Source organism: Centruroides sculpturatus, unplaced genomic scaffold, assembly GCF_000671375.1.
Source record: "Centruroides sculpturatus isolate CEXI.00-Female unplaced genomic scaffold, Cexi_2.0 scaffold443, whole genome shotgun sequence".
Taxonomy (NCBI): domain Eukaryota; kingdom Metazoa; phylum Arthropoda; class Arachnida; order Scorpiones; family Buthidae; genus Centruroides; species Centruroides sculpturatus.
This window is the reverse complement of record NW_019384892.1, coordinates 475,125-502,663: the sequence shown is the minus strand read 5'-3', so window position 1 is coordinate 502,663 and position 27,539 is coordinate 475,125. Positions and strand designations below refer to the sequence as shown.

Here is a 27,539-nt window from a genome sequence, read left to right as displayed (position 1 = left end):
AATTAATAAGTGAAACTGGTGGTGATAAATAATTTGAAGTTGCAAAATAAATTTAAAACTGGCAAAAGGGTTGATGATTATTTTAAATTTTTCAGAGTGACCCCTGTGTATATGAATACAAGAAAAATTGCTCACACCAAAAACTGTCCATGTAAAGAAATTCTCATATTCACATTATTATAGTAGTAAAATTTAAATTGTAACGTGATAAAACAGAAGTTCAAAGCTTATTGACATAAATAAATTGTATGTTTTTAAAGGAAACTATATAACAGGTGATATGTGCACATTTTCTCCTGTGTGTATATGTAAGTGGGGTTTTTCATTGTGCAATTTTCATGTAGGCTTTTTTCATAGAACCATCTATATTATAAAACAGATGAAGAGAAAAAATTTACATTTACACTATATCTATATTAGAAAGTACTCAGCAAACCACAAAACATAACATACAAATAACACCTTATCCTTGCCGAGAAAATATTTATTTTATAAAACAAACATTTTCAACCTGATTTACAGGTCATCATCAGGTTGTGAACGAAATTAGAACTAAAGCATTCTAAAATAGAATATAAATTCAAAAAATTAAATAACTAAAGGAATAACATAAAATAAAATAAATTAAAACAAATAACAAAAATTAATCATGTGAAAAATATAAAATAACAATATAAGATTGTTTACTAACAATATCTCTAATAAAATTAAATTACTAATTTAACTAAAATCCAACTAATTAAATTCGTAATTTAATTTTATTAGAGATATTGTTAGTAAACAATCTTATATTCTTATTTTATATTTTTCACATGATTAATTTTTGTTATTTGTTTTAATTTATTTTATTTTATGTTATTCCTTTAGTTATTTAATTTTTTGAATTTATATTCTATTTTGGAATGCTTTAGTTCTAATTTCGTTCACAACCTGATGATGGTCTGTAAATCAGGCTTAAAATGTTTGTTTCATAAAATAAATATTTTATTAGCAAGGATAAGGTGTTATTTGTATGTTACACTATATCTAATTGTATACAAATAAACAGAGAAGAAACTATTAAAACTTATACATTTAATTAAAAATTTGTTGGAAGGAATCATTAATTCTTCAACAATATTTATTTGCACTTATTGATTTCCTGCAATTGATTTCTTTCAGAATGAGATAAGCATAACTGCAATATTTATTTTTACATATATTAATTCAATAATTTCTAATAGTTTCATAACACAATAATGAACATGAACACAGAATTTCTTAAATTTAAATATATATTTATGTTTACAAAAAGAGATTTATTATATGACTCTGAAACACAAGACCGTGCTACTATTTAAACACTTGACGTTCCTTCCTACCCATGCTCGAGTCTGACTCGAGCAAGTGCCATAGTGTTACAAAAATCTGGACGTGAGGACCCTGCGAGAAATAATTTTTTTTTTTTTTTCAATTTTTGGAATGTTTTTTAAAAATTTTTTCCCGCGCGAAAAAATTTTATCGCAGTTTTAATTTACCTTTAATAACGCACGATTCACGCTTTATTGCTTTTTAATTGTTTTTTAATGGGACTTTTTTTTTTATCAAATTTAATTAATCGTTCTAAAGTTGTAGTGCACGGATTTGACTTTGGTAAAGTTATTTAAAGCTAGTTTCTGATATCAAAAACAACCTCCAATAGTTTTTTAATTTTTTTAATTAATCGATTTTATTATATATAAGTTTAATTAAGTTGGGGGGGTCGGAAATTGCAATAAAAATTTTAATTTTTTAAAAATATAGGTCTAGCTAGTATTCACCCTACTTTAAACTCTTCTCCTCCTGAGACATCTGAGAATGCCCCGGGAAATATGACTCCAGCTGTTCTCAAGGTCATCCAGCTGTGTAAACAATGACTCATCGGTGTCAAATTTCGCAGAAAGGCGAATCAAAGGAAGTTAAATTTTGAAGCTTTTTCTTCAAAATTAACGCATTTCGTTTTTTTTCAGTTTTAAGTACTTTTTATGCTTAATTAAAAATTCTAAAAAATTGGACAGCTCAAAAGGGGTGAAAATAGCCATTCTTCACTTGGTGTTTTAATTAAACAAGATTACTAACACATGTGAAAGTAATCTTGTTAGTCATAATAATGAGGATAACATTAAACATTATACTATTGATATCTTTATATATTTATATAAGAATTATTTCAGTATTTTTATTTGTCATTAAAATGCTAAGCTTACAATTCAATCAAAATTTTCTCTCTAGACAGATGCATTAAAATGCTATAATCAAGAAGTGGACAGCATGCCGACCATTTAATAGGAGAAACTTTTATCATACAGGCATTAAATTACAAATAAATGTCGCTAGACCGACAAGTGCTTTCAACGATAATTATTTTCGTCTTCATCAGGTCATTAAAAAACGATTAAATTCCTTTTTTGATTACAAATAACTGACCGTTCCAAGCTTATTAACGTTTTGTAATGGAAGCAACAGTAGAACATAAGACAATTTTTAAATAAAAACACACGCAGTTATAATGCGCATGTGCTATGCGCCTCCAAATTGTGGAGCTAGATACATTATTTTAGATAGTTATACAAATTGATCCACAAAGGGGGCAAATCAAATGTGGAGGTGTTGCAGGGATTTAATATGTTGGTAAGGAGGGCCTCCCAAACATACACAATATTTCTGTTATTGCAATGTCTTACTATGGCCACCTCATCCCACAACGGGGTATGTTGGTGTTGTAACACCATTCTAGCGAGTTCAGTTTCGTTCTTGCCTTCCCTGATAGAATATTGATGCTCTGAAATACAATAAGACAACATTCTAGTTGTCGCACCAATATAATGGGTGCAACCACCTGACATATTTTCTAATGGGATAGAATAAACCCCCGATCTTTCAAGAATGGAGATAAGATCCCTGTCATTGGACAGCAATCTCCTAAGATTTGGTCGTGGGGAAACTGGCAGAAAAAACACATGTCGCCTAAAAATACGGAGAGTGACATGACCACAAAATGGTATCAAAATGGAAGGACTATTGTGGATTCTTTCAGGAGATGCAGTGTAGTAGCAGGAAAAAGCGATCTTTTTACTTTATTTAAGATGTAGATAAATTTGGCATTATTGTAGCCCGCCTCATTTACTGCACAGCGAATGATATTAAGTTCAGTATCAATAGAAGCTTGACTGGAAGATAAAAGAAAGGCCCTTCTAATTAAAGGTGTGATTGCTGCATTGATGTAATGTTGTGGCTGGTATGATGTAGCGGGGATCAGGGAGGTACACCGCTGAACTTGTTGAATACGGAATACATTATGGTATCCCAGGATTTAACAATTTTTAGATCCAAGAATACAATCTCATTTTCTTTGTCTTTTTCCCAGGTAAAATTAATTGCGGGATAAGTGGTCATGAGACAATCTTTGAAGAAAAGGAAATCCTCATGGGTGTCCTGCCAGGCTATTAGCACATCATCAACGTACCTAAGATATAAAAGTGGATACGCTATCGTGCGGGAAAAAATCGAAAATCTTAAACTCAATATTCCTCATGACCAACTCTGCCAAGATCGCTGAAAGCTGTGAGCCCATGGGGACTCCCTGCTTCTGTAGATACACTTTGCCCTTGAATTGGAAATAATTATTTTCGGAAATAAAGAGTAGAGCTTCGTATAACTCTAAAACCTCTTGCGCTGTAAAGCCCTTTTTGATTAGCAGCACATTAGCCAGCATAACAGCATCAAACTGTGGTACTGAGGGATAAAGCGCAACAGCATCCAACTTGTAGAAACTATACTCATTTTGAGAAATGTGGCCTAGGACAGACGATATATGGGTCTTTGCCATAACGGAGGAAGAGATGACCAAATAGGAAGGAGGTAGGAGCCCACTTAATAAGTTGGCCAGCAGTAAAATGCTTTAGGGTCTTCTCATCTATACAACTATAATTATTGAACTTAGATACTGAAGATGAATATACAGTGGAACCCCGGTTAACGAACTTAATCCGTTCCACGACTCCGTTCGTTAACTGAATTGTTTGTTAACCGAAGCAATTTTTCCCATAGAAATTAATGCAAATGCAATTAATCCGTTCTAGTCTCCGAAATTTTTGTCATTTTATTTGTAATATACAGTAATTTTCTTTGATGAAAATGTAGGAAAACGTAGTATCTATCATTACAGCAACAAACATGTAAACTTTGTTTAATAAAATAGCACTGTACATACCTTCGTTTGTTGTAGTTGGTGGCAGAAAAGTGGAGATATACGAACCTTAATGCTTAGAAGGGAAATCCCCTCCAAAAAAATAACGGGTAGCACTTCATCGGAAGATTCTTCGAGTCGAAGTCTCTTTCGGTAAAAAAAACCCACCAGTGGCTAAGTGGTCTTCGTACCTTGAACGCGGGGAGTTCGTTCGTGGGTTCGCACTGCGCTCAGACAGGCTGGCCACGTGGAGTTTTCCGTGATTTCTCCACGTCTGTAACACCTAAATAGAGGCCAGTTTCCCTTAAAAATACCTCCCAGAAGTCATTCCCTCTAGTCAGATCACCCAAGTGTTGCGTTGCCATAACTTAACAAAGAAACAAACTCTTTCCGTAAGGAATTGATCTAAAGTTGATTGTCTTACTCTTTTAATCAAAATTTTTCTCAAATGCGATAACGCATTGTAATTTATATTGCGTTGTTGTTTTCTATTGCCACTATGACTTTTTTCTTTCTTGGATGCCATATTGATTAAATATATAAATCACAAAACTGAAAAAGAAGTATAGCACAAACACTCGGAAAAGCAATGCTTAACTCGCGCATGCCTAACACCAACTAAAATTTGAAACAAAATACCGTTACGTTCGTTATCCGAGACAAAATTTTTGCAAAATAAAAGTTCGTTAACCAGGACGTTTGTTAACCGGGGTTCCACTGTATAAACTTGAGCACTTCAGTAATTTTTGATTTTTTTTGTTTCAAAAAGTATTTTTTGATTGAATTATATTTAATTCAGGTTACTTAACAAAATACAGAATACTGTACATAGGAAAGAAACAGTTAAATCATATTTTACATTTTCACTTATTTAAATATAATTTGATATTGAAGTACACATTTTTCTAAATGCTACACTTGACTTTATCCATATAATAAAACTTATTTAATAAAATTTTACTATTTTCAACAGGTTATATTTATATATTAATGAATTAGCATATTAGATCTACAAGGCTTCTCTAAGCTTGGATTTTCTTCTAGAAGATAAAAATGATAATGCAAATGATTTGCATCAGTAACTATGATGAAGAATATATAAATAGAGTAGCTCTTAAGAGAAAAGAAAATATACAACACCAATAAAAGTACACAATGATTCAAGTGAAGAAAGTAATTATAGTAAAAGTGATAATTCAATGGTATTTTTAAGCAAAGATATATGATATATTACAAAAGTGTATACAAATGCATGAAAATCTCTACATGGGGTATGTTCGTAAAGTCAAACGAGTTAAATGTGTTAGTAACGAATTGTTCAAATAGTAGTAGTCTCGCTCAGTGCGCATGCTCTGCGGTGATGACGTTTCGAACGAAACTCTAACGAAGTTCACGAAGGAAAGAGTTAGTTTACTTTGTTAAGAAAATGGCGCCCGACAATATCGATGTTTCTAAATCTACTCGAGTGTTTAAATTGTGAATTAAAAGATGAAATGATTGAAGTAACTGTCCACCCGGAGCAATCTAAGAAAAATATTTCAAATAAGACTGTACTAGCAACATTTGTATCTTCGTTTTTAGAAATAGCCATTTAGTTCTAAATGAATCGTTCGAAAAGTCTAACGAAATAAGAATAACAATGACGTCATTCTCGTTTAACTCGTTCGACTTTACAAACATGCCCATGGACTGATAAATCTAAAGCAAAAGATAGTTATTTGTCATCTGATGTGAAAAAAACAAGCAAAATGATGATGTTGACAAAAAGTTAAGAATAAATTGTTAGGTTAAAAAATACATATAAAATTGTCATTTATGCAAAAATGTCTCTGTTTGAATTATTAAATAAATTTTAATATTCCACAATTTAATTTCAGTCAAACATAAATATTAAGACACAGATGGATTATAAATTTCCATTTTTAAAATGATTAGATGTTTGAAAATAGGATCCTTATTATTGAAATGATTTTATAAGAATTAAATTATTATTTGTTATACATGCATCTTGATAATTGATTTAATTAAACACTTACATTTCTGGAGTTTTCAAATGCGTAAATGGAGGACCTATATAAAAAACAAAATAATATAGATAATCTAATATTTCTGAATAATAAGTTCAAAAAATTTTAATTTATTACAAGTGAGTTTTGTAAATTGTTTATGACAAAAAGTAACAGAATTGTTATTTTACATAATAAAATATTATTATCAATTTTTTCTAATTAATCATAATAATTTTCCAATTGATTTAATATATAGGATATAGAAGATGTTTGTTTAAAAATTTCAGTTATTTTCTTATTAAATTCAAACAAAATTTGAAAATCAACAGAATTATTTTAAGTTTATTCAAGAATACCTACTTATTTATATAGGAGATAATTATACAGTTCTACTATAAAGCAATGATTGTATTTTTTAAAGTTATTGTATATTTTCAAGAAATTAAATATTCAATAGGAAGTGTGCAATTAGAGAAATGAAAAGTTTCAAAAATCCAGAAAAACAAAGATACTTTTCCTAGTGGATTTAAAATGAAAATATATTCATTCAATTATGAGTATATATTATTTATGAAAAAGCTTTATGTGTCTCAAACAAAATTTATTAATAAGGTTTATCATAATTTCAAGATTAAATTGAAATAACAGCTCTTAAATATCTATTAAAAGGCACACTATATATATTTTATTACAGAAATTAGAATTTATTTTACTTAATTTTTATATACTTATAAAATATGGGTACTCTCCTACTTATTTATGTTCAACTTACAAACAGTCACACTTAAAATTTGACTGTACATCTAAAATTTAAATTTCTCACAGATTTTGAAGTTCTTTTGCTGCTCATGAAATGTTGAAGCCAGTCTTTGGCCAGTAATAAATAATTAATGTGAGATTAATTCTATTGCATATCATTTTTGTTTTTGCATGAATTCTGACATTCCACTGCTGCTCATGAGGTAGCATTGAAGATGGCAGTGTTGGAATAAAAATGTTTTTTGCTATTGTTTGCAATTTTTATAAACTTTTACAACTACTGCTTCAAAAAAACATCCAAAATATAATAGTAAATCTAGCAGTGGAGATAAATGCAAGAAGTGCTGCACTATTACCATGGAAATTAAACTGGACATTATAAAACTAACATTTATAGTTAGTTTTATAATGTCCAGATGAAGAAAAAACTGCTTTTGAAACATCTGCTATCAAGCAGTAGCAAGCATGTAAATGAGTGTAATGTATTCTATTAAGTACATTGAAAGATAACAATAAGTGGTTATTCTATGTACTGTACAATATACTTTCTAGGTTAGTTTTCAACTTATGGCAAAACCTCAGAAACTTAACCTGTTCGTAAGTAGAAGAGTACCTGTAAACACAATTCAAATTTAGTATAAATCACTCACCAAATATAGGTGAATTTACACAAGTTAATGCAATACATCCAGGAGGAGTAAATTCAGTCTGACCCACATCACCTTCCAAATGAAAACATTTTGAACAGCTAAAATAAATAAAATTAATTAATTAACTAATAAGTTATTTTTAAAACATAAAATTAAATATTTTTATTTCATTTGTGAAAAATGATATCAGGAAGTTTTATTGAACAAGATAAGTACAAGCATCTTATTTCTTTTCAATTTATGAATGCAAAATTTGTTTTGAGAATATTCAACAAATGGTATAAGATTATAAAAAGATTATTTAGAAATATTAAAACAATTTCAAAACCATGCCTTTTATTCATAACTTTTTACTTTCTGTTTTCATATATTTTATAATTACTATATAATAACTAACAGTTCTCTATGTGTGTTTACGCATATGTGCATTTGACTTGTACAATTTAATCATGTACAATTCTAAAGAAATTAAAACTAATCAAATTATTTATACTTAATAACATACTATATACAGTGTTTATATTTCATTCAAAATTAAACTCATATTTATATATCCTGTCTACCTGTGCAGAGCAAAATGCTCAATCAGTCTGATAGCTGCTATCCATTCTGAAAAATATAACTTGTCTTTTACTGAATGTCTTACTTTTTTCATGTTTGTTTCTGCTTTGTTCTAGAGCAGTAAGTTTCCTTATGACATACATAAGGAAATGATTTTGAAGAGTTAAAGGTAATTGAAGAGAATATTTGATACTTCCTTTCCTTAGAGATGAAGACTATATAAATCAATAGAGTCAAATACATGGTGCTTGTGTTATATAAGCAGAATATATGAGAGGACATATAACTGTAAAAGATTGTTAATAATTTTGATAAGATTGTTAATAATTTAATTTTAAAAAAAATTGATTAATATTGTTACAAAAATATCTGACACTTGACACATGAAATTAGAAATAAAATAATATCAATGTAGGAAAATTTGGAAAGAAAGGATATAAAGGAAGAAGTATAGTTATTGGCTGGCTGATACACTTTACAAAACAAAGATCACCACTTCCTGATAGATCACTCCTTCAGACGGTCTCTTCTAAAACTTAACTTTTTCTGATGTAAAAAAAACAAAAACAAATTTTCAAGGGGATTCAAACTATCTACAGAGAAGCTTTATTCCTTTCACTCTTATGGATTAGCTTCATCCATCCTATCAACACCTTAGCTCAGTTCTAACTCACTCTTTCTTCCCAAGTTTCCTTTCATACTCCAACAAAATTCCTTGTCTTTCTTATGTCAAAGGTTCCCCATATATCAGTCAGTCGATAGATGTCAACCAATTGAGCACACAAAAAAGACAAACAGATAAAGAAAGAGAAACAAAATAAACACATGGTATTCAAATATCACATAATTATTCAAATTTTCTACATTTTGCATTAAAACATTTCTAATTCTAACATTATTAACAACTGAAATATTTTTTTATTTTTGACTGCATTTAAACAATTAGTAAATTATTTAGATTTATTTTTATTTTTAATGTAATAAAAATTATTATATTTAAAATATTTATTTTCATACATAATATAATAGTAATAATGCTTGCTTGTTTACTGTTTATTTTATTACATAGCAATGCACATTGGGCAAATATATGCTATAACTAGCTGTTACCTGCGACTTCGCCTGCGGGGGTTTTGCAAGCAAACCCCATTTATATTCAGTATTTCAACAACCATAGTAATTGTTATATAACACCTACCGCTGAGAATAATGAGAATTGCTGATAATCAAATGAACTATTTTCAATTTGATCAATTTTCTGGAACATTTACAATAATTCTATAATCGAACCAATATCCAATAACAAATTTAAATTTAAAATGGTTTGAATATTTGGTTAAAAAATCAAAATATATGAAAATATTTATAACAATGTCTGAAATGTTATCAATTTAATACATCTAAGTACTCAATGAAGACTAAACATAGTTGAAAACAAAAAAGCGCATCTAAAATAGTAGAAGCCATTCTTCTGGTTAAGCCTTAATGCTCTCCCTCTCCCCGTGGGGGAATTTCAAAAAATCTCTTCTTAGTGTACATTTTCATGACGTACCCTGTGTACGAAATTTCACCTCTTTAGGTTCAGCGGTTTGCTCTGGGCGATGATGAATCAGTGACTCAGTCAGTCAGGACAAGTAATTTTATATATTTAGATAATGCTTATAAAATAAAATAATGTAATAAACAATTATTATTTTATGTGTTACTACATAAACAGATACAACAATATATACATTTCTAATATATATCAAATTATTTAAATTTAATTTCACATTACTTATACATACTTTTTTGATACACAAATAAATAATGTGATTTACTCTTAACTGAACTTTAACTGATTTTAAAATTAATAAATGTTATAGCATTATTTTTAAATTCATAATTATAATTAACTTAAATAAATTGTTAAATTATTAATACTTACTTATTAAGTGCATTATTTATTAGATAACGTAACATTGTTGATTTACCAGAATTTTTTCCTCCACAAATCAGAATTTTTGGTGCTTTATTTATTTCATTACCTATTGTGTTACAATCAATGTCTTAATTATTCAATTCAATTCCAAATTACAGGCAATACTATATATTTTATAAATAAAATAAGAATTTCAAATTCAACTTTATATATAGAGATGCAATACAATAATAATAACCAATCTGATACTGATAAATTAGAATACAGTGGTATCTCAAGAAATTAATCCGTTCCAAAACTGAGATCGTATCATGAAAATGTCATAAGGTGAATCATTTTTACCCATATGATTACATGTAAAACCAAATCATTCGTTCCAACTTGAAAAACACACTCAAATTAAAGCTAAGTAGTACATAAAAAAAGAAAAACAACTATAGTAAGGAAAACATTGAAAAATGCATTTTGTAGTTCTAAATGTATAAATAACTAAATTTTGAATAGAATAATAGAATAATTGATAAAAAAAAAATGTAGTTTTATTTGCACTTTACCTTTGAGGATAGATGATGGTGGAGATGTAAACTGGTGGCAGAAGAGAGGGAGAAGGGAAATAATACTGAAACTTAACTTACATAACATAACAATAACTTAAAAGTAACTTAAAAAAGATAAAAAAATTAGTGTTGTTATATATATATATTTTTTTTTAATTTTTATTCACTACTTTTTGCTTTCTTTCCTTCACTTCTACCAGCACTTTCACTGGATAGAGGTCACTTGGTAAAGTATCTATCCAAAGAGGTTTGGCTTTGCTTACTTTTTAAAATGTTTCTAAAATGACTTAGGCAAATGTCATTACTCTGAGCAGCAATATGGCCAGTGTGAACCTTTTTGGGATGTTTCTTTTCAATAAAATCAGTCACTTTCTGATAATACCTCAAGATTTACTTTATCGAGTGAGATCCTTCCACGATGAAGCAAACACGCGGACTGAGACCAATGAACAGAAGTGAATAAAAAATGGCGCTGCAAACTAATGTAACGTCGTATGGTGAGTTTTTGTTCGTATTGTGGAGCAAAAATATGTTTGAATTTCGTGTCGTATCCTGAAAATTTTGTATGCTGGGGCGTTCGTATCCTGAGGTACCACTGTATTGGAATGTTCCTGACATATCAGTAGTGGTTCATTTTACAAACCAAACATCTTAACTAAACCAGATACAATTGCAATAACCCACCTTCAATTGAAGGTGGGTTATAACAGACTTTCAGCTTCAACAAATACTCCTTTATCTGAATTAGTCCATTAAATTGAAGTTTTACTGTATTATTTCTATTTATATAATATGCTATCTTTTTTAAATACTAATAAATAAAATCCATCCTATCTAAAATAAATCAATTTATATCTTGCACTGACTCTGACTTTCAATTACACAATGTGATCCAAAAGTAATGATACATGACAAAGCAGAATAATTCAAAAAAGTTTCTTGTTTGAATTTTCTATTAAGTAAGCACTGAAAAATTTTACAATTTTATAATAACTTTTCTAAATAGTTAGTTACTGTATTAATTTAAATTTTTTAATATTAAGAAAGACAAGGAAAGACCTCAATTAGACTGAATTTAAGGATTAAAACTTTATACAGTGGGTGATCGGTTAATGAACATTCCATTCCAAGACTTTGTTTGGTATCCGATTGTTTGTTAACCGATTATCGATTTACCATAGGTTTTTATGTGAATTTGATTAATTCGTTCTGGAGATCCCAAAAAATAAAAATATATATACTTTCTTACTATGTTTATTTATATGTAATAATAAAAATACTGTACATATATGCACAGTCTTGCATTTTTATTAGTCATATTTTTCTTCCGTTTGCGGGGGTTAAATAATCTGTCTAATGACAATTGCTTTTCTCTCTTCTTCAAGATTTCTTGGAAGTAATTAATAGCATTGTAATTGTAGAGATTCCCAAACCTATTAACCTCACCCTGGTTTGGATGCCATTCTGACCATTGCTCTGACATCCTCGCACTTCTTCAAAAGATCTTTGATAGCAGATATCAGCATTAATCTTCTTTTTCAGAAGAAAACATATCTCGTCGAGTTTTTTGGTGTTCTTCATTCAAGGGTTCTTTGCGTTCTTCTGTCGTCAGATCAGTTTCAAGTTCCATTATGAGCTCTTCAAATGTTCTTTATTTCTCAGATGTGATTTCTGTTACTCTTTTAGCTGCTTGAGTCTTTTTGATTACATAGTACCTTTCTTAGATAAGATTGAACTGTGGCCTACTGTAGACCTGTTCAAGCCATACTACCCAGCAACATCAGACATCTTTTGCCCACTCTCTACCTTTGCTATTATACGCTCACCTTTCGAAAATAAAAACCAATGCAAAACTTAACGAGTGCCTGCCCGACAGTCTTGCGAATACTATAGAAGAATTGTTTCTGTCAGAAAAATAAAAGGCTAGAATTGGAGTTTCAAAGTTGGGAGAAATATTATCCAATCAGTATATACCGGGTTGAGCGTTGATAGGTTTTTATGTGAAAAGCTCTGAAACGTTTTGAATTATTCTCTGAAGACAAGGGAACACCAATCGGTATTCATTATTTTACGTCTCTTCTTCTTGTGTTTGTTCTGTGAGGTGTTCGTTATCCAATCATGTGTTCGTTGTCCGAATATAAATCTTTTGCAAAAGTGTTTGTTATCCGATTTGTTCGTTAACCGATCACCCATTGTATATGTTGTCTTTTTACTAGTTTATATAAAAAGATTATAAATTAAAGATGTCAACTATACAGTTTATAGAAAACTTTTAAAAATCAAAATATTCTATTTTTCAGAATAAAAAATGATGTTTCAAATTATTAATGACTAGTTATTGTGAAACCTTCACAGTACCTATTTAATGTCTCTTAGAATATATAGTCTTCAGAATACATTAATATTTGAAAAGCAATCCATATTAGATAGGTTGTGATGGCACTTCATGTGTTCAAATACTATGCCTAATGTTCAAAACACTTCATATAAGACTTGTTTAAATAAATTTTTTTTAAATGTTGTAAAATGCAAGAATAATTGCTTTTAAGTATTGAAAGAATCCAGCATTGATTGCATAACTATATCTATCCAAAGAGGTTTGGCTTTGCTTACTTTTTAAAATGTTTCTAAAATGACTTAGGCAAATGTCATTACTCTGAGCAGCAATATGGCCAGTGTGAACCTTTTTGGGATGTTTCTTTTCAATAAAATCAGTCACTTTCTGATAATACCTCAAGATTTACTTTATCGAGTGAGATCCTTCCACGATGAAGCAAACACGCGGACTGAGACCAATGAACAGAAGTGAATAAAAAATGGCGCTGCAAACTAATGTAACGTCGTATGGTGAGTTTTTGTTCGTATTGTGGAGCAAAAATATGTTTGAATTTCGTGTCGTATCCTGAAAATTTTGTATGCTGGGGCGTTCGTATCCTGAGGTACCACTGTATTGGAATGTTCCTGACATATCAGTAGTGGTTCATTTTACAAACCAAACATCTTAACTAAACCAGATACAATTGCAATAACCCACCTTCAATTGAAGGTGGGTTATAACAGACTTTCAGCTTCAACAAATACTCCTTTATCTGAATTAGTCCATTAAATTGAAGTTTTACTGTATTATTTCTATTTATATAATATGCTATCTTTTTTAAATACTAATAAATAAAATCCATCCTATCTAAAATAAATCAATTTATATCTTGCACTGACTCTGACTTTCAATTACACAATGTGATCCAAAAGTAATGATACATGACAAAGCAGAATAATTCAAAAAAGTTTCTTGTTTGAATTTTCTATTAAGTAAGCACTGAAAAATTTTACAATTTTATAATAACTTTTCTAAATAGTTAGTTACTGTATTAATTTAAATTTTTTAATATTAAGAAAGACAAGGAAAGACCTCAATTAGACTGAATTTAAGGATTAAAACTTTATACAGTGGGTGATCGGTTAATGAACATTCCATTCCAAGACTTTGTTTGGTATCCGATTGTTTGTTAACCGATTATCGATTTACCATAGGTTTTTATGTGAATTTGATTAATTCGTTCTGGAGATCCCAAAAAATAAAAATATATATACTTTCTTACTATGTTTATTTATATGTAATAATAAAAATACTGTACATATATGCACAGTCTTGCATTTTTATTAGTCATATTTTTCTTCCGTTTGCGGGGGTTAAATAATCTGTCTAATGACAATTGCTTTTCTCTCTTCTTCAAGATTTCTTGGAAGTAATTAATAGCATTGTAATTGTAGAGATTCCCAAACCTATTAACCTCACCCTGGTTTGGATGCCATTCTGACCATTGCTCTGACATCCTCGCACTTCTTCAAAAGATCTTTGATAGCAGATATCAGCATTAATCTTCTTTTTCAGAAGAAAACATATCTCGTCGAGTTTTTTGGTGTTCTTCATTCAAGGGTTCTTTGCGTTCTTCTGTCGTCAGATCAGTTTCAAGTTCCATTATGAGCTCTTCAAATGTTCTTTATTTCTCAGATGTGATTTCTGTTACTCTTTTAGCTGCTTGAGTCTTTTTGATTACATAGTACCTTTCTTAGATAAGATTGAACTGTGGCCTACTGTAGACCTGTTCAAGCCATACTACCCAGCAACATCAGACATCTTTTGCCCACTCTCTACCTTTGCTATTATACGCTCACCTTTCGAAAATAAAAACCAATGCAAAACTTAACGAGTGCCTGCCCGACAGTCTTGCGAATACTATAGAAGAATTGTTTCTGTCAGAAAAATAAAAGGCTAGAATTGGAGTTTCAAAGTTGGGAGAAATATTATCCAATCAGTATATACCGGGTTGAGCGTTGATAGGTTTTTATGTGAAAAGCTCTGAAACGTTTTGAATTATTCTCTGAAGACAAGGGAACACCAATCGGTATTCATTATTTTACGTCTCTTCTTCTTGTGTTTGTTCTGTGAGGTGTTCGTTATCCAATCATGTGTTCGTTGTCCGAATATAAATCTTTTGCAAAAGTGTTTGTTATCCGATTTGTTCGTTAACCGATCACCCATTGTATATGTTGTCTTTTTACTAGTTTATATAAAAAGATTATAAATTAAAGATGTCAACTATACAGTTTATAGAAAACTTTTAAAAATCAAAATATTCTATTTTTCAGAATAAAAAATGATGTTTCAAATTATTAATGACTAGTTATTGTGAAACCTTCACAGTACCTATTTAATGTCTCTTAGAATATATAGTCTTCAGAATACATTAATATTTGAAAAGCAATCCATATTAGATAGGTTGTGATGGCACTTCATGTGTTCAAATACTATGCCTAATGTTCAAAACACTTCATATAAGACTTGTTTAAATAAATTTTTTTTAAATGTTGTAAAATGCAAGAATAATTGCTTTTAAGTATTGAAAGAATCCAGCATTGATTGCATAACTAGCCCAGCTATTATGAGATTTATTTAAAAAATAACATTTATAATTTTAATTACAATATAACTTAATAAAATTGTGTACATCACCATCTGTTATGATATTTTGTTATAAAAAACATTTTACAGTTTTAATTATTATAAAATGGCAAAAAGCTTAATTTTGAGGGTAGGGGTGAGTTTTATAAAAAAGTATAAATGTTAATAATGAGTAAAATAGTTATTAACTCCAACCCTACTAGAGAAAATACACACAACCCCCTTTATCTCCCTACCCCTTGACCTTTAACCACCAAAATTTAATAGCATCAATTCCTCTCATATACAAGCCACCATATCAAATTTCATCATCCTTAATTTTTAATCCATCAGTAGATATTAAGTGTAATAGATGCCAACACACATACACAAAATTTTTTTGCTGTTTTTGGATTCAGGAGGTCTCAAAATGTGGAGATTTGCAAAAATCTGAGGGTCAAATATGACACAATTCCAATACTTTCCCTTGTTATGTATACATAAGAACCAGGAAAGTAAAAGTGTTAAAGTTATTTTTAAGTGATATAGAACAAATTGTTTCATTGAAAACAATAGCATGTTCTAAATCCTTTTTCCTTAAAAGAACAGCATTAGTCTTGGTTAAATATTACATATACTATCATAAATAAATATTCTCATTAAAAAATCTAATGAATAATTTCACTCTGATCCCATTCTGTTAAGGAATTACTTTTATCCAGTAAAAGATTTGATCATCATCTTAGTCAAAGATGTTTAACTAGAATGAATAGCATGTTAGAATTTGTATACATATACATATAATGAAGAGAGAACATTTTAATTGTTTTTTAGAAATTTTTTTTACAAAAATGTAGTTAAACTAACTTGTATTTTAACACACAAATGTAAACTTACTTTAAATTATGTGTATATTATATTACTAGCTGTTACCTGTGGCTTCGTCCACATGGATTTTGCAATTTGATAGAAATAACCCACTCATGGTACTTCACTAAGATTCTCAATCATTAGTTGTAACTAATTCGGTAAAATTAATGATTTTTGTTTGTTTCAAACTATGGACTGCTAATGCACCTAAATTCAAGTTTCAAATATTATGGGATTCCGAGATACAATAAATCTGAGTTTAATGTTTTTTGAAACATTAAACTCAGATTTAATCATTTTCAGATAATTTTCAGATAATGTCATTTGTTTTTTTGAAACATAAATGACATTATCTGAAAATTCCTAAAGTATAAATATTTACAGAAAAATAGAGTTTCAGTTACCCCAGTACCTCTTTGTAAACCACATTTGTGGTACTGCCTTTCAGGGTTAAGACTTCTTAAGCCTTAATCCTCTCCCTCTCCTCTGCGGGGAAATTTCGAAAAATCCCTTCTTAGTGTGCATATTCATGATGTACCCTGTGTACCAAATTTCACCTCTTTAGGTTCAGTGATTTGCTCTGGGCAATGATATGAATCAGTGAGTCAGTCAAGACATAATTTTATATATATATAGATTATTGTATATTATGCTTATATTAATATATTAATATAAACTTTAATAATTTATAATAACAAATATAAATTAAAAAAATAATAATTTCCATCTATTTTTCTATATAAATGCTTTATTAAAAAGACACTATCTGANTACATGATTATACATATATATATATATATTGTATTTATATAGAAAAACAAACTATATACTGAATAGTGAATAAGTTAAAAATCACATCTTTATCAATCCAGCAAATGATTTTTAGTACATAAAAATGTTTTCAATCATTTTAAACGATTGAAAACGTTTTTATGTACTAAAAATTGTTTGCTGGATTAATAAAGGTGTGATTTTTAACTTGTATAGAAAAAATTGTGTAGATATATACAATTTAAAAAAATAGTTACATAAAAATATAAATTAATTTACCTGATAAATTCATTGCATTATCTATTATCTTTGATAAATGATGATGATAATTATTGATTTTAAATTTGCAAATCTTTGGTCTATCTTGGACATAATTTTCTGATACTGAAGGAAAATTTTGAATACCTAATAACTTTGTGTATTCTATTTGTTTAAATTCTTTAGGTGATAGCAAAACTACTATAGAATCTTCCGAAAGGGAAGGCTTCATTATTGCAAACAGATCTGTTTGTATTTCTTCCAATTTTTTAACAAGATCTGTTTCCCAATCTGAATTTGATGAGGGATGATTAGTACACATTGAAAAAAATTTAAAGGTCTTGGATGAGAATACACAAATTGGAGATTTAGTTGAATCTAATTTATATCCAAATATTGTAACAGAATCTTTTAGTGACTGAACTTCTAATATACCTTTCAAAACAATTTCTGCAGGATGATGCAACACCAAAATAATTTGATTAGTTCTTTTAATATGGAAACTCCTGAAATAATAAATTATGATATTTTAAAAATCAATTTTATATTAAAAACTGTTGCAATTTATTAATCAATTTGCTAAATTTTCTAAAAATATTGTAATAAATATAGGCTATTTAATATTGAAACATTTAATATTGTAAAATGTTCAAAACTAACAATTTTCTGTTTCTTAAAGTATTACATCTCTTACAATTATTGATGGTATATAAAATTTCATGTATTTTAATATGATTGTTTAAATTAACATTTCCTAAAGAATTTTAAGGATTTTAAATTTAAGGACCAGTTGCCATGAGTATTTGTTCCTATAAATAAATCTCTCTTCACATGTATCTTTTGTCTAATGTTTTTATATGTTTTAATTCTCTAATTTTTTCCCCTCTCTCTAAATTTAATTTGAAACCTAAAATTTGTCAACTAAGTAGGTAGATCAAAACAAGAAATATTTCTTTTATACACACCTCAAAAGTGAAATTGCAACACCACAAAGGAATGTGTAAGTTTGCCAATTAGGGGTTTTTATTCCCTTTCTTTGGGATGGTCTAAGGCAGGCATGGCCAACATACTGCCCGTCTAATGAATTTATGCAGCTCACGATTAATCTTTCAATATTAGCTACTCAAGTCAGAATAGCTCAATAAAAAATTCTGACGCCTAAAGAAAAAAAAAAAGTTCAACAACTCACTGTACATTTAGAGTTAACCCTTCATTACAAATCTCTTAAGAACAGCGTAGAATGTTGATAAAGCATGATAATGTGAAAAAACGTATCTGTAATCTCTATGTACAATTTAGTCTGTACAGGGTGGCACCACAATGAGATCTCTCACCACCTCAAAATCTTCCTAGGACAGTCTCTGATTCGGCCCGTGAAAAAAGTTTTTTCCAATTCGGCCTGGGGGCAAAAACTGTTGGCCACCCCTGGTCTAAGGCCTTCGTGTTTGCGGATGACGGTTTTCAGAGGTAGAAAAAGACAAGTGTTTCACAAAGAAACCATTTACTTTTCAAAGATCATGCTTATAAATGATTGACAAGGTCCCAGACATTGCTGTCCCATAGGTTAGATGTCTCTAGGGGTTTTCTTGCATGGGTGGAACCCTGGTGCAATGGCAAAATAGAGTTCAGAGTAGAAAAGATGCACTAGATATCAATTAGCAGAAGCACGGAGAGGAGAGAATGAGGACCAAAAAGGGTATTCTCTAAAGGAAGCTTTCTTGTCCCTGACAGCTGAGGTTTTATAAGTTTTTTTGGATTGATTTATTTCTAATTGGTCGGGCTTTCCCTTCCCCACTCCTCTATTGGTCTCTTACCTGTCTCTTGGTGAAAATTGAGACCAGTTTAGGTCACAAGAAAGGTCAGCCCAGGATGGTTTATTCGATACTATCCTCTCAACTCTGATTGCACTTTATTGATGACTAGCAGACCCCACCACGCCTTGTCTCAAAATGTATCTATTATAAATGTATAACACTTCCCCCATGGGGGGAATTTTCCAAAAAATTTCTTCTTATTGTACATTCTCTTGACATACCCTATTAAAACGCAATCAAAAACGCAAAAACCCGCATCTAAAATAATATAATAGAAGCCAAGTTCTTCACAGTAAGCCTTAATCCTGTCTCTCTCCCCCGTGGGGGGGAGTATAGAGAAATCCTTCTTAGTGTACATTCTGTTGACGTACTCTATTAAAACGCAATCAAAAACGCAAAAACCTGCATCTAAAATAGTATAAATAGAAGCAGAGTTCTTTATAGTAAGCCTTATGGAAAAGGCTTACGTCCATCTTCCATGTTTAACGGAATAATATACAGCCTATGTCCACCCTGAAGTTCCATTCTAAATATTGGTGAAAAAATTTTTGAATTCGGATGAATAGTTTCGGAGATTACCTGCTGCATATAAACTTACATATATACTTACAAACATTACCTCTTTATAATATTAGTATAGACTAAGACACCTACACTCATTCTTTTACATTCTCATTTCGTTTTACCTTATTGCATCTTAAGTTTTAAATATTTCCCCTTTTTAATTTTCTTTTATTCTAAAATTTTGTTTTCCCCTCTATTCTTTTTGAGTGACAATGTCAAAGTCAGGTGTTGCAGACTCGACATATATATAACTTGTTTTCTTGATGGTTTAACTTAATAATAAATTTTACATTCCCCCTTTTTTTTGGACTATTTCAGGGGCCTCACAAATGCACATAGCCAAGCGCAAATTGCAAGATTGTTAGAGATGACAGAGGTATGCAAATGATTACGTTTGTGTATGCATCAGGTCATGTAATATCCAGTTTATGGCTAAAGATCAACAGCTGGCTCAGGTTGTAAATGCTATCAGTGACAATTTGTAGCAACAGAACTTTTGAAGAAGCATAGAAAATGCCTCAGATATGACAGTGAGCTGAATACCACTGAGTAACAGCTGGGAAACAAGTGATTGCATCCTGAAGCAGCACAATTTCATTTTGTTGATGTGCACAGTTGCTATGTGTTGGGCACAAAGAGCAATTTAACTTTTTGGTATTCTATCATAAGCTCAATATGTCCCTCAATCGGCTACACAGCATCTTCCTTTCTAAATTTAAAAATAAATCGCATAGAAGAAAATCACTCGTTGCTTGCTTGAGTACAATCCAGCAATGCGTGACATGAAGAATGCAAGAACATCTGCAAACTGTGATTAGCCAGCTATAGGGGAATCATTTAATTCTGCATCAGGATAGTCAAGGGTCAATTCGTATGTGGTGGTGGCGGCAGAGTGCGCCTTTACATAAAAACCATTTATTTAAAGCAAAAAAGGATGCTTACAAAAGTGTGCTACAGGTTCCACATGATTATGTTTGAGTATGCATCAGTCCACAATGCATACACAATGGGGAGCAATAATGCTCCCCATTTGTATACTGATGCTATCACTCTGATGACAAATGACTCAATATTGTCCAAGGATGCAATTAAGAAGAACTGCCTGTTCTGCATGTCTGTGCTGAACACTTCATTCTGCTGTGTGCTATCTAGTGTTCAGTGCTGTGTCCCTGAAAACCAGGGTTATATCAATCTCTGTCCCTCAATCACCCACTCCAATTGGTCGTTTTCTCTCGTCCTCGTTCTCAGAGTGGTTGTTTCCTCTTTACCAGGTGTAATAAGATTCCCACCTGAATCATGGCAAAATTGAAGTTAAATTCAATCTCCCAACCGAAAATGGTCAATCTTACAACTTACATTCCTTCTCTTGTTTATGACTTTGTGTTGCATCATTTTAAATAACAAAATCTGAGTCTAGCTGCTAACTATTTTTTCTTTCGTTTTCTTTCTTTTTTCTTTCCAAACTGAATTTTTTTGCGAATTTTATACTGGTTTGGACCTGTCCAGAACCTCACAAAACACACTGAAGAAGAAATGGATTGCATTGGCTCACAACAGAACACACAGACTGGTAAATTCACCAAATGGCCCATTGAGACCTGTTTGCCATGGCATATGACATCTGAAGCCACTTGAAGCAAACATTGGGCACATCTGAGTCTATACAATCAATTTGCAACAGGTTTCATGTATGCATGGCAACCAGCAATAAGTGTGCTATTAACTGCTCAATACAGGGCTGCATGCCTGGTGGGGTGTCATTGCAACTGGATCTCTGAATGACATCAGGTATTGTTTACAGATGAAACCTGCTTCTGTCTGTGGAAGTATGATGGTTGTGGATGAATGAGGCTTTCTGAAACTTCTATTTTGAGATTTATGCCATTAAAATAAATAAATAAATAAATAAAAAATTTCTCGGTTTTGTTTATACGTTTATTGGGCCGCATGCCTTGGACACCCATGCTGTAGACAATAATGGACGCAGCTTGGCGAGGGATACCTCAAGCAACTGTTAATCACCTCATTGATAGTATGCCTCGCTGTATAGTGAGTGACCTGTATAGCTGCCCTTAGGGGCCATATTTGTTACTGAATAAACAGCCATCTGTTGCATATCTTTGTTCTTCTAATCATTTGCATATCTCTGTCACCTCTGCTGGTTCTGCAATGTGTATGTGGCTACATGCATTCCTTCATGGTGTTTCAATTTCATGTTTGAAGAATGTATAAAAATATCTTGAACATTTTAAATGTTTTCAAAGCAGGGATGTAGCCAGAAATTTCTGTCTGGCATCACCTGTATGGCTGATGGCTTGAATAGACTGAAGATTACTTTAAAAACACAATAGCCCACAATCACTAACAACATATCATTGTGCAAGGAGTTAACATAGCAATATGGTAGCTCCTTGTCATATGCAAGCAATAGGGGCACATCTGTCAGTGTTGTGTCATCAATACTAATATTTTCTTTTTTAAAGGCAAGGTGTAATTCACTGTATTTTTTAAATAATTATTCAATAGAATTGTGAAATTTGTGTGTGGAGGAAAAAACTGTGGATACCTGGCATATTTTGGCTAAATGTGGATGTCTTAAAGTGTTGCAAACAAAAATTTTTGGTTGCGTTGTTCTTTCCAAGGGGCATGATTTCTCTACTATAAATTTGGTTTCATTGCTGGTGTAGTTTGGGAGCATCTGTCAGTGTTGTCATTGATACTAATATTTTCTTTTTACAGGTAAGAAATATTCTTATTCATAATTAAATTATTNACAATATTAATGAAAAAATAAATAATAGTGTATATAATTGCTGGTATAAGGATTTAAATGTTACTTTTTTTGATAATTTTTTATATAATCAAGATGTTTCCCTTAATATTTTGTCTTTATTTATACAGGTTAGATGTAATTCTCTGAATTTTTTGAATAATTATTCTAGAGAATTGTATAATTTTTGTGTTGAGAACGAAATTGTGGATGCCTGACATATTTTGGCTAAATGTGGGCGTCTTAAAGTGTTGAAATTTTTGGTTGTGAAGTTCTTATCAGGTCTTTATTTCTTAAAATTTTATTGGAACCATGCTATCAATTTAAAGTGTTTTGTTTCTAAGAAAATCTGTTGATTTTTTGTCTTAGGGGGCGTGATTCCTCTACTATAAAATTGGCCTTACTGCTGGTGTTGTTTGGGAGCATCTGTCAGTGCTGTGTTTTTGTTACTAATTTATTTCTTTTTTATAGGTAAGCAATTTGCTTTCTCTTTTGGTTGATTGTTTTATTTTATCTTGTTTATTGGTTTTGTATTATTATTGACAGATGCTCCCAAATTTTAATTTTAACTTTAACCTTAAATTTAAGTTCTTATATAATTCTTATATAATTTATTAATGTATATTTTTGTTTGTGATTTTATGTTCAATGTACTGTATTTAAGAGATTTGTTTTTGGGAGATGGTATTGCTCCCTGCATCAAGGAATGTATCCAGTATGCAAAATAAATAAATAAATAAAATAAGCAAACCAATGATGTACATAACAATGCTCAATAAAAGAAAAAAAATGGAAAAGCTGATCAAGAACAAATATTAAATTTTATTATTATTTTTTATCTCATGGCTATTCATATAGCTTAGTATTTGAGTCCGATTTGTCTGTTTTTCTGTTTCATCCCGTAGTCGATTGTCTGTGACATTCTTTTTTTAGGTTGTTTTTACTTTTAAATTTGAGTAGAGTGCAGCAGGATCAACAGAGAGTGAGAGGTAGAATAGCATTAATGTGAAAAACACTATTCTGTGCAACTACATCCTTAGCAAATGTATGATTACCATAAATTTATATAAATAAGAACTTTTGCTGGCTTTTCAAAAACAGATAACATTTTTACAATCAACATACTTGCAAAGTTGTTTATAATTATATTAATATTTAAAATCTACATATTCTAATTTCAATTTATTTTAAAGAAGAAAAGAAAGAAAAAAAAAAAATTCCTAATAAATCTAATTTGACAAAAATAAATTACAGTAACTCCTTGATTTAGGATCCTGATTTAATGGACAAAAAAATTTGTCCAATAATAAAAATTTAAAACCTGTTTATTTGCAAATAGAACATGCTAAAAGGTGGATTAGAGTCAGAGTTTAAATTATTATTTTATTCATAGTTATATGTTTTTAAAGCATATTCAATTTAAAGGACTTCAGGCAATAATAGACCCACCTTTCCCCCAATTAGTCTGTTAAATCAACAGTTTACTATATTTATCATTAATTTTTATTGATGCTATCAGATCATTTTTAGCTAATTTATGAAAAAAATTCATTAAATTTCAACAATACTTTAAACTGAAAATATGAAAACTTTACTTTTAATTTATTATTCTATCATTATGTAATACACTTACATTATATTATCTTTCTTTCTCAATTTTAAATCTTCTGTTATAGTTTGTACCTAAAATTAATAATAATAATAAGGTTCCATTCGTCTAAGGAATGTATTCAAATTTATACATACTTTTTTTGCTTTTCTTAAGTCATCATCATAAGTATTAATTTCATCATCACTAAGATAGCTTTCATCACTTATTGTATAATATAAATTTACTTCATTCTCTTCACACTCATCTGTATTTGAATTTAGTTGATTTCTTTTAAAAGATTTCAAATTATTTAAAAATGGTGAACTTTCATTATCACTACTATCGCTTTCAGAAGAACTAAAGTTCAATGGGCACTTCAAATCTGTAGTATTATTGCAATGAACTACTTTTATGAAATCTTCATTATATTCAATACAATCATTAAATGATTCTTTGTTTTTATTTAGAAATTCAGAAATCACTTTATCTTTTTTAAATTTTTTTCTATTACTTTTATCTAATTTCATAATTGAAGATTTTTGCTTTTGTTTATTCAATTTGCTAGATGAACTACACTGTCTTTGAATATTGGAATCTTCTTTAAGATTTCTTTTGTTTTTATTGCTGTTAGAATGCATATCATCATCTTCACTGATAATGGAATTTCTATTTACAGGTAATAATGTAGATATATCTTCAGAATCAAGAAATTTGTGTGGCATTTCTGATTTTATATCACAAACCAACTTCTCTTCTTGGATTATATTGCTCCCACCACATTCTTTATATATATTATCTAATGACACACTGCCATTTTCTATTCTTTTTGAATTTTGTGAAAATCTCTGACAAGAAGAAACCAGAGCCTGAAACCATAACTTTCTTTTTGTTGAAATTGGCACTGACTTAATTCTTGATTTTTGGTATCTTGGAAAAGTCTTATTAAATCCCATTTCTTCAAATTTCTAATTATAAATTAACAACCTATTAAAAAAACATTTCAAATTAATACTTCAAATATTTCAGTTAAATAGCTTATTAACATAAAATAAGTTATTGTACTATAAACAAGAATTAAAATTTAAATCTATGATAGCACTTTCTTTTTTTCATTTAATGTTATTTTGTGTAAACAAAATACAGAGGATGAAAAATGAAAACACAGAGGATGAAAAATGAAAATACCATTAAACAACATATCCACACCAAATATAGCATGAATATTCTTTGATACACTAGAAAAAATACCCTATTCCTCTAATCAATCCTAGTCCTCTCAACTTCATGCAAAGCAATTTTTTGTGTTTTGCAGTTTTACTATTGTAATTAGGTCAATAAAAGAACATTTTAGTTAGTAAGTCATTGTTTTTATCACCCTCTCCCAACACAACTTCACCAATCCCTATCCTCTCAAAAGTCCAAACAACACCAGGCACAGGCAGCCAATTATCTATAAATTTATTCTTAGATTCCAGAAAATATCAAATATCCTTTTTTTCGCACTCCATAACACCTATATATGACTATTATTTCTAGTTTCACACTATCCACATTATCAAAAAGTTGGAGAGGCTTCCATTTTGCTCATGTTTTCATTTATTATTTCTTATCTATTATTTATGTTTATTCTATATTTTAATATGATCATCAAAACAAAACATGTTAAATTTTACTTTTATCTGAATTCAAAATTTCCTTCTATATCAAAATTCTTATGTATATATTTATTTACAAAGTTTATACTTACTGTACGGTATTTTTTGTTAATATAATTTAATATGATTTGTTTCATATACAGGTAACCCCTGTATAACACGGTAGTTACGTTCCAAAAAATTGTCGTGTTATGCGAATCCGTGTTATATGAAACAAAGAACTAATACGAAAAGGAGGGTTAGGTTCCAAAAATTAAAAAACATGCTATTATATTTTCATAATTAAGTTAAATATCTTCATTAAAATTTTTAAGTGATACATATTAATATAAATTAAACAATATTTTCTTCGTCATCGCTAAAAACACTATTAATTAATTAACCGAGAGCGTTTTTTTTGGCAAGTTATCCTTATGCTCTGAGTATTTTTCTGCATTATCTTCAGATCCATGCTTTACCTTTTGCAAAATGTATGTAATTTTAGATTGCTTGCTTCTAGTTAAAAGGTCTTTATAAATTTCCTTATATGGTGCTAAGCACTTATGAAGAATAAAGCAAGTATGGAATAAGGGAAAAACATTCGGCAACATCAGAAGCAGAAGCGTCGCGATCTGGCAACATTGAAACAAGTTTCGAGAAGGACCACGTGTATCGACAGAAGGCGAGAAGAGAAAATTTACATACTTAAGTACTAATAGTTCACGAAAATAATAATTTTTGTGAACTATTATTAGTTAAGTATGTAAAAATTTATTACATTTCCTGTTGTACGAGGGTTTTACCCAATTCTCGAACCATGTCAGAGTGAATCCGTGCTATAAAAGTACCGTGTTATACGGGGGATGGTACCAATTCTCGAACCGTGTTAGAGCAAATCCGTGCTATAGAAGTGCCGTTTTATACGGGGGTTACCTGTATTACAAATTTCTCCTCTATTTCATCACATTTCCATGATTACAGATGCTCCTATTTAAAATTCTGATATATAATAAATTTTTCAACTATATATATTCTATATCTTAATTTATATATCATATATTCTGTAAACAGTTAAAAGATTTTCTTCTTTGCCTACCTAAGTAATGCATGACAGCAAAAAAGTTGTGATTGTAAGTTTGCTATCATGCATTAATTATGTAGGCATGGAAGGATCTAACTACAATCTAAGTTAATGTTTTCTAAATTGCAGATGATACCAATCCGTTTTAAAATGTAATATATATTTACTGTATATTCATTTAATCAAATTATTATTTATTTCACAAGGTATTACACGTTTAATACAGAATTATTCTCGAAATTAACTTACTACAAACTTCGTCCAAAACAAAATCACGAACCACGTGTTCTCTAAATAATTTAAAATAAAAACTGAAATGCGCACGCGCAGAAATCACTAAATAATTTCACGAGGAAAAAATTGATATAACTATAGTTTCTTACCATTACGGATTTTCTTCTTAATTTTTATTTTAACAGACATATATTCAATAGAAATTTTCAAAACACGTATAAAAAACGCTATAAACAAAAATCGATAGGACTACTTACCGACTCTGCATTGTTACGGCTGCAGAGTCTTGCTTATGCTCCTTTTCGTCGTGAAGCAGCACGGCGGAGGCACACAAAACGAGTCACGG

At 30.0% G+C, this 27,539-nt stretch overlaps 1 protein-coding gene across 4 annotated transcripts in view; it reads right to left on the bottom strand.

Moving 5' to 3' along the window:
- LOC111631293 (polynucleotide 5'-hydroxyl-kinase NOL9-like) overlaps positions 1-27,539 on the bottom strand; it is a 45,957-nt gene extending 18,418 nt beyond the window's left edge. Inside the window, exons 1-7 of one of the 4 annotated variants that reach the window (XM_023375511.1) lie at positions 27,451-27,539; positions 24,400-25,228; positions 24,287-24,336; positions 17,527-18,011; positions 10,114-10,213; positions 7,626-7,723; positions 6,244-6,277 (exon numbers count right to left, since the gene is read on the bottom strand). In XM_023375511.1, the coding sequence (XP_023231279.1) occupies positions 6,244-6,277; positions 7,626-7,723; positions 10,114-10,213; positions 17,527-18,011; positions 24,287-24,336; positions 24,400-25,197 (1,565 nt within the window). In that variant the 5' untranslated portion in view covers positions 25,198-25,228; positions 27,451-27,539. Of the gene's footprint in view, positions 1-6,243; positions 6,278-7,625; positions 7,724-10,113; positions 10,214-17,526; positions 18,012-24,286; positions 24,337-24,399; positions 25,229-26,357; positions 26,411-27,208; positions 27,295-27,450 lie in introns of those variants that run through there. The other 3 variants (XM_023375510.1, XM_023375513.1, XM_023375512.1) reach the window with 3 other exon arrangements.